Source organism: Micrasema longulum, unplaced genomic scaffold (assembly GCF_059751315.1).
Source record: "Micrasema longulum isolate JH-2025_06_02 unplaced genomic scaffold, ASM5975131v1 h1tg001830l, whole genome shotgun sequence".
Lineage (NCBI taxonomy): Eukaryota > Metazoa > Arthropoda > Insecta > Trichoptera > Brachycentridae > Micrasema > Micrasema longulum.
In genome coordinates, this window is record NW_028279004.1 from 284,356 (window position 1) to 293,699 (window position 9,344).

General features: G+C 32.3%; 1 protein-coding gene across 2 annotated transcripts; it reads right to left on the reverse strand.

Annotated features, from left to right (window-relative positions):
* Positions 1-3: 3 nt before the first annotated feature.
* On the reverse strand, positions 4-4,888 carry Samtor (S-adenosylmethionine sensor upstream of TORC1). Of its 2 annotated transcripts, none has more exons than XM_088238172.1 (3): positions 4,781-4,888; positions 3,737-4,661; positions 4-277 (listed from the first exon to the last, which is right to left on the reverse strand). In XM_088238172.1, exons 1-3 carry the CDS (start codon positions 4,787-4,789, stop codon positions 141-143), a joined length of 1,071 nt encoding a protein of 356 aa, XP_088094298.1. In that variant the 5' UTR covers positions 4,790-4,888; the 3' UTR covers positions 4-140. The 2 variants fall into 2 exon arrangements, with proteins under 2 accessions (XP_088094298.1, XP_088094299.1); XM_088238173.1 differs by having other exon boundaries at positions 4,735-4,868.
* Between the last annotated feature and the right edge of the window lie 4,456 nt (positions 4,889-9,344).

Sequence of the window (9,344 nt, forward strand, 5' to 3'; positions counted from 1 at the left end):
GCATCATAACTCAGTCATTTGCACTAAATATTTTTAGTTTTTAAGGTATGCATGATTTTTATGTGTTTTATCCAAACCTACTACTGACTGACTTAAACCTACTGACTTACGCTGTATTCCAAGGAATGTAATATTCACATTTATAGGGGATTATTTAGCAATAATTTAAATCGGATTATCAATAGATTCGATAGTATTCTGTTAGTTCCAGGATGCAGAACTATGTTCGCACAGAGGGACTCTTTACATGTTGGTCCAAGATCCTTCAATCTTCTACCTAAGGAATTACAAAACACGAAATCTCCGATACAGTTTAAAGTAGGTTTGAGATCTTGGATTAGCATGGAAGGAACAGATACACTTTTTTTTTTAAACGCTCAGACGCTGAAATCTTTGTGGGCATTTTCCCCAAATTACGGTATAGCTTAATTTTAAGGTGAATTTTTTCAAAGTATATTTTTGTAACGAAAAGTCTATGTAAATAAATGTATGGAAAAATAAACAAATAATTTATTTTTTTAATGTACATGTGAGATACGTGTTAATTGAAACATGTGTTTTTTCTGTCAACAATTTTTCCATTTGTATGACAAGAGATGATGCTATCATAAGATACGTTGAAAAATATTGAATTATAATCTCAAATACTGAAAAAATTATTTGCATTGTATTTAAAATTAACCCCTCAGTACCAGAGTAAAAAATATTTTTTTGATGCATTCATAAATTCTATTATTTTTTCAAATACTTCCACAATTTATTTTTTTAAGCTAGCATAGCTAACAAAAAACATGTACTTTAGGAATGACATTAGGGCTCAGTGGGTGTGAAATAAAGGTACAGCATACAAAAGGCATATATTAAGGTTTTATTTTTTTTTATATAAAAAAATGGTAAAAAAACCAAAAGAAAATAAATGATATTTTCTTAAATTATACGTATTTATAAATATAAAAATAAAAAAACACTTAAGTGTTGTGAAGTTTTTTTTAATTATAAAATAATTAAGAAAACAATAGTTATAAAACACAAACGTAAGAACAAACATAAAAAAATAAAATTAAATCGTTTTAATATCTTTGGCTAAATGCATGTAAAAAATGGGGCATTTTGGTTAAGAAAATAACGAGATATGATTATTTTTCTTCGCATACCTGAGGGATGACGCTGGTACCGAGAGGGTTAAGGAAAATATATATATTCCAGGAATATAATGTATGCTACATTCAACATGAAATACAAATGTGAGTACATGAAATAACAATATCAATGGTCTGAAGACAAACGTGCTAATTACAAAATGAATAACTTTTCAGGAGAGCAGTTTAAAGTTTGACTAGATGTTTTTTTTCATTGTGTAGCTTGTTATGAATGCAATTACGATTTAGGAAGAGATGAAAAATTAGTGTTCTAGAGTGAGTACAAATGGTACGACATGCTTATTTAATACATTTGGTGTTAAAATGCATTAGCACGTTTACCTTCTAGACCATTGATATTATTATTATTAATAATACACTAGTAACTATTAAGCTGATGCGTGTATATCAAGTGAACATGGTTTAATAACATTATAAATTGATGTGTGCATCTAGGCGGTTTTTGAACACATTAACTGAACTAGCACCAATCACTTTCTCGGGAAGGCCATTCCATTTCTCCATAACTCGGTTTGTCAGGAAGTTCTTCCTGGGGTTGGATGAGAAGGAGGTAGTGTTCAGTTTTAATGAATGACCTCTGAGATAGCGGTTTTCATTCATAGTGAACATTGATCTCAACTTGGGTACATTATATTGCTCAGTTAAGATTTTGAATGTTTCAATCACGTCACCACGCTGCCTCCACTCTTCCAGTGAACTTAACCCGAGCTCCCTTAAGCGGTCCTTGTATGATTTATTTCTTAGGGAAACTACCATTTTAGTTGCTCTTCTCTGGACTTTCCAACAACTCGTATGTTTTTTTTAAAAATAAGGACTCCAGATTTGGTAGGCATACTCCAAGAGTGGACGAACATGTTATATAAATTTTGAGGAACAAATCTTGGGTGATGCGAGCTAATGTTTTCCTTATTAAGTATAAGAGGGAATTGGTGCGTTTGACAATTTCGATAATAATGAATGGACTGCATAAGTCCGTCAAATAAATAAATATGTGATTGCCATTTAAGATCACAAGTAATCACAACTCCGAGAAATCTTTTTGTGACGTTACTGCTTGCACTTAATTTCCATCCACGGTATATATTATTTTCCGATTTTTAGGGCCAATGTGTAGGACTATGTTATAAAAAAACTTTTTTTTTGTTATTTGAAATAAAATACATAAAAAAAACTTCTTTTTACATTTTATAAAAAAATAAAAATATTTACAAATGTTGGTAGGTTTCTTTAACTGCAACAATAATAATTACATGACATAAATAAATATAAATATATTTAGTTCTGCATTTAAAAACGACAAACTGGCCAACCACTATACTACGAGGCGGACTTATCTTCACTCAATTCCCTTTTTAAGAATTTTACCCAAAAGTAGCCATCGAGTCAAAAACACTCAGCCGAGGTTCAGGTTCTGGTTTAGATTTACTAGCAATTTTTTTTCTGTTGAAAATCTTCAATAAAATTCTTTTTTAACATTATGCTAAACACGCCACACGCAACATCAGCCAAGGAATGAGTGTCAAACCACAAAATTGGTGGTACAATACAAATTTATAAATATAGAAATTTCTATATTATTTTTTAAGCATTATCGACTAAGTAAGGCCGAGATAAACATTATCAACAAAATCAAGAAAGGAGTTCTGCGTCAGTTTGGACATGTAGAGTGAACAAACAGCTAAAAAGAATCTACACGCAAATATTTGTAGATGCAGAAATTGAGAAAGACCGAGCTTTCTCGGTCTTTACATGGCATGACCAAATCCAGCAAATACTTTAAGATGGACATGTCAAAAGCCGGAATAATCAATGGGCTTGCATGAAATGTATGAAGGTAGAGGAAGCGAGGTCTGTATGCAGAGGCGGAGTGATGTGGCTTTCTATCCTATCTGTAGTTGAAAATAAATGAAATGTTACAAATCCGTTGATATTTGACTAATTGATTTTGACTAATTTTCTGCTTAAACAATATAATTTTGGCGTTCAGAACTGGTTGTATTTATTTATCCCAAATCAACTTGACATAATAAAATGTGTAAGTGACAGAATACTTCCGCATCGAGACTGAGAACAAAAATCCCTCGGATGGATTTCGGAACCAACACAGCAGTAAATCACGCACTGCCAGAGCAGCTGTCTTCAGAACCTTCTGCTGTTTACCGACTTGCACAAAGCGTGGGTCCACTGCAGCAAACCACCAATACAAAGGGTTCTCTGGTCGTTTTTAGAATATATTGGAGTTATTTCAGAAGAAAAGTTTGTCTATTATCGGTAAATTTGACATCGATTACAAGCCAACAACATAGTGATTCGTAACACTTGTGTGATGTATGAAGGAAATTGTCCGCTAAGATTTAACATTAACATGTAAAATGTAGCACGTAATAATATTATTACTGCCTACCCTGTTTAAAAACTCTGCGCACACGACTGCAATGCGATGCCCTATGTATCACTGGGTACAAATGGGAAAATGACGATAAAGAACAAAAATTAATTCAGTCAAGTTCAATAATCGCAATTAGGTAAATTATTAAATAATTCAGCCGTGCTTTCGACATCGGCTTCATATAAACCTGAGTGCTCGTCGAGTGGCGGATCCTCCAGCGGGTCTCTGTCTTGGGGGATGTTAATATTTTCAGTCATGTAGGACTCTTTGTATAGAACCGCCCACCTGCGGGCGATGTCGGGGTGCAGAGATTTCCGGAATACCATGCAGTGGAGATAAGACAGCTTCTCATAATTAATTCTAGAAAATCCCATCAGCGCCAGTGTGTACCTCCAGTTCTTCATCAACTTAGCGTTTGCACCCACATGCTTAGAATCCGGAGTTATAATTACCAATATTCCATTATGTTTTAAAAGAGCATACGCTTTTTGGCAGCATAATTTTCGCTGTTCCGACGCTGGGAGGTATTCCAATAACAGGCTGAATATTACAACATCATAAGTATCTTTAGCGAGCCGATACACTTTTTCTTCATCTTGCAATTGGTTGTCGTTTATTTCAACAGAAAGAAAGTCGCAACTCAAAACGCCACTACCCGCAGATGGACACAAGTCTATAGGGAGAACCTCCATAAATGAGCATGTGCGGAATGGATTATAACAACTGCCTACATCCAAAACACTTAATATATCCGTGCATGTCCTGGGTTCTGGATTCAAGGAGATGTTCAACTTAGTCGCGATTTCAACATCTTTGGCATAACTTTTCATAAGACCACCGTTGAAATAATATTTAAAACAACAATCGGTGATCCAAGAAATCCTAGAAGTGGCCATTTTGCTCGGATCGGCGGCATTTTTCTCCCAGTGCTCAGTACCTAAGACTTCCATCGCTTTGGCATATTCTTTAAGGGTCTCCACTCGACAACAATGTTTCGACCAGGCAACCTCGTGCCCATACTGCTGATTCAACTTCCTCAAAGATGAATGGATGTTTTTTACTACTAGCGCACATTCTTTATGCTCTTTCGTTGCCATTCTCACGTAAGTAACCTAAAACCAAGATATTAAGTATTTACTACGAGGGTAAGTCAATTTTCCGTTGAAAGAAGTAAAACCATTGCACATGCTGTCATTATTGTAACAATAATTGTTAATTATTAACAACAAACGGCTTGCATGGGCTTTCAGCTCGCTCAGTATATTTTATCTAGGGTCCCGCTTCCGAATTACGATTTCAACTTCAACATTTCAAATTTTGACTTTGACGTTTAAAATTTAAAATCGCTGCACATGCCTGTGTTGTGTGCGCGATTCAGTTTTCAAAGAAGTGTTGCCAGCCTCCGTCAATTAAAATTGGGTGTCTCTAGACAAAAAAACGGTAAATTTGCGGAAAAATCAGTAAATCGTTGGTGGGGAAAATATAAGTTCATTTTCACAAAAAAAAAATTGTGATGTTTTCTAAGGTTTCCGGGATTTTAAAAATGCGTACCTATTGGGTACACTCAAAAAATTTCATGTCTTGAAGATGGACATGTCAAAAAGTCGGAATAATCAACGGGCGCCCATAAAATGTATGAAGGTAGAGGAAACGAGGTCTGTTTGCAATGGTGGAGTGATGTGGCTTTCTATCCTATCTATTGTTGAAAATAAATTAAATGTTACAAATCCGTTGATATTTGACTAATTACCATTTTCGGCTTAAACAATATAATTTCGAAGCTCTTCACTGGTCGTTTTTATTTATCCCAAATCAACATGACATAATAAAATGTATAAATGCCCTAATATTAAACTCTATTCAATTATCATTAAGCTAAAAAATAATTATTAAAATTTCTAAACGATATAATATGTATCTACTCGTACGTACACTTGAAAGTTATTACCAAAAAGATTGCAGAGAACAAAACATTCACAATTTAAATTTGGGGAGCAACCAGAAAATTTTTTGATATTAGTTCATGTAAAATCACTTACAATATAATATAACTTGTATTAAAATTGGGAAAACAAACATGAAAAAAGCTAACACAAAAAAAACACAATATGTCTATGGTATTCTGAATGTGTCTACGCAATATGGTATTCTGAATTTTGTCTACCCACTAGATAGTGATTAATTTGGATACTTTTATTTAGAACGTGCGTTTGCACTTTGCTTCACTGATAGCCCCACTGATAATTAAACGTCAAATAAATGTGAACACGTGAAACCAAACATCATTATTTACACTTAGAACATTATGCATTACCCAAAACACTCGACTAAAGCGTATTCGTTTTTTACCGTTTTTTTTAAACATTTTCAATAGTAATTTGTCATTTAATCGTCAGTGTGACCATATTTAAAGCAAAGTATAAGCTATTACTATAAGGCATGCTAATGCCAAAAAAAAAAACACAAATAAACCACTCTCTACTCCCGGCAGAAATTTCAGAATAGCATCCCTGAAGTTTACACATTTAAAGTTTATCCTTAAATAACACCCAAAATAATTGTGGGTTAAGGAATTAAATAATTGTAAAACTTTAAATGGCTTCCCTGGACAATCAACTTTACTAATAGTGACTTGTACCTCTTTGTCTAAATACTACAGAATTATAATAATGAAATACCTCGAATCGCTATAATATATTATATTATTATCTAATCTTGATTTTTTTATGAAAAAAGTGTCGATAAAAATGTACCTACCACATATTTAAATCGTAATGTTTTACACCTAATGTAAAATCAGAGCTTAGAGAGTTGATACGTCGGTAATACCTATTTAAAAAGTACCTATTCGTAATTTTTGTTTTGATAGATTATATAAATAACCAAGTACGTTTCAATTACATTAACGAGCTTTATACTCACAGCTAATTTATAATTACAATCTTTGTTTTCAGTAAGTAATTTCCAATATTATAATCTATAATATATTATATCGTCGGGATCGTAGAACAACGACGGATGTGCAAAAAATGCGACATTGACTTTCTTCTATATTTGATCTTTAAAAAGTTATATAAATGTGTTTTTTCCAGGTTTGTAAAAATATATAAATAAATAACCCAAGTACCAAATGGTACACTCAAGTATTAAATAGTATCAAACGGTAAAATGGTATATATTTACTTGTCAAGTTGTCAGTAATCAGTAAAGTTGAAAAAAATCACATACGTCGTTGTTTAACGATCATGACGATTTATGTATATTTTTTTATTTGAAATTAATTTATCAACCGTTACAGATTACATTTATTTAACAAAATAAATTTTATTTTTAAATTCATATTATATTGTTAATAATAATATTTTTAACATCTTTTGGATAGGTTGTCTGAGTCTTTTGTTTAGTTTTGTCTGGAAGTTTATTTTGTAATTTCAGTCCCTGGTTTATTAGTCTCGAGTCTCGACTGTACTTGTGTTGCTCAATAAAGAGTTTATGTTGACTGGACCGTTTGTCGTGTACGCGACTTCTTAGGGCTCACAGTCTGTTCCGAGTGTCAAATGATTAGACACTCTTAAGTTCTGTAAAGAAGCAAGTCGATGTTCCCACTGCGCCACAAAAGGACACAGTTTTGTTGACTGTCCTAAAAATAATGAAATTCTTATTTGCGCTACATGCACAGAATTTAATCGACCTGCTAATCACGAATAATTATCCAACTATATACAGATATTTTATAATAGATTTATTTATTAGATTTAATTAAATGTAAAATAGGAATATATTCGGTAAAGTGTGTGCGACATAGGCAATATTTTTTTAAAATATTAAAATCGTGTTTTATACATGTCGCACCCCCAGAAGTAGTAGTATGTCTAAATTGGCCATTTTGCAGGAGAACAAAAACATAATTTTTAGAATTGGTGAATGCTCGTAATTTAATGTACATTGACATTATAATGCCCAGTATTTTTGTAAAATTTGGTAGTTTGACTGTAAAAATATGAGAAAGACACATACTCTAACGTAGCATCATAGTTACGGCAGTATTCTTCTCAATATTTCACTCAATTTTTTAAAATATATATATTTATTTTTTTAATTATTTTTTTTAAATTTCCTTTTTTAATTACCATAAAAAATACCATTTATTCTTTTACAGAATATTTTATTTTCTTATGTTACACAAAAATATTATAACTGTCCATTATTTATTATAGGAGCAAAAATTCATTAACATTTTCATGTATACCCACGAACAGGCATGCCTTTGTGGGATTTTTAATGTTTACCATTTTTACTGTTAATATGTATTTTATCGCTATGTAATTATGCTTTATTTTTTGAATACTCTGTTTTACTTCTTATGTATATTGTAAAAAAACTAAAAATAATAATAATAAAAAAAAAAATTAAAAAAATAGATTTCTGAGAACAATGAAGTTAGTGGTATATCTCGCTCAAAAAATGTAGAGATAGGTCAGTGTCCACCTATTCTTAGGAGGACACTGACGTATCTGTCTTTGTTTATAGGTATCTAGTATCTATCTTTACTGACGTATGTATATTTTTAGGGGGGAAATGTGGATAAAATGCATTCATTGCTCAAAACAGCAAAATTTAGACTTACAACAGTCTACTTCTGGGGGTCTATATATTTAACCCAACGACGTCATCCCCCAGCTTACCACATAAAACAAGGCAAACGCTCAGAACATTTGACCACGAGATGGACAATATGCCTACAATATACTCGCACATACAATGTACAATAACCCAATAATTTATAAGATGACGTTTCAAACGTTTTTTTTTCCAGAATTCGGTTCCTACTGCAAAAATGAAAAAGGTTATCGAAATATATGAAAGTTGGGATATATACATGGTGATCGAGAAACTATCAGATATGTTTTGGTAAGAATTTTATCTACCTGCTTACTAATTTTATTTATGAACTAGTGTTCCATAATTCAACCTTTATTAGACATTTACACTAGGGAAATAACACATTTTTTATCATTTTAAATTAATAAGGGTTTATGAAATACCGTCGAATAAAAAAACATTTTTTTTACTACTTATAAGTACCATGAAAAATATTTTTCAATTCGTAATTTTGTATTCCCACGAAAACAGTCCATGCATTGGCCATGATATCCAAACATGGGCAAAATGGTGAATGTTACACAGTGTGTAAAGTGGCCACTCAAACCAACCAATGACAGGTCACAAGTCCTGTAAATGCCTAGGCTTCCATATTTCCTTCTTTAAGGTATTCTTCATCCCAGTTGTAATTTGTTAATCAACAATTTATAAATTAAACAAATAAATAAAACGAAACCAATAATAAAAAACGTATTAAAATGTACATAGGTATGTCGTTATTTGAAAAAAGTCGTTTAAGTACCGAATATCAAAATGGAATTCATCATCATCATCTCCTTTCCGCAACTAATGGTGCATAGGGCAGTGCATTGGTACACCAATCGCAGCGTATCTTGATAATTTTTGTAACATGAAGGTAAAATGATCAGTCTTAGGCTTCAGGTACCAGTCCAGATATTTCATATCAGCCAAATCGGGAATCGAACCCGAGACCTCTCGCATGGTAGGCAAACGCGCACACCACGAGGCGGACGACAAAATGTAATTAGAATAACTATTATATCATATTTTATGATTAATACAAATTGCGCAGCGTAATATTATACACATTATGATATCACACAGTATATAATATTTTTGAATTTTGTTCTTTGGACTGTCCTACTTGACCGTTAGTTATTATTATTTTATCC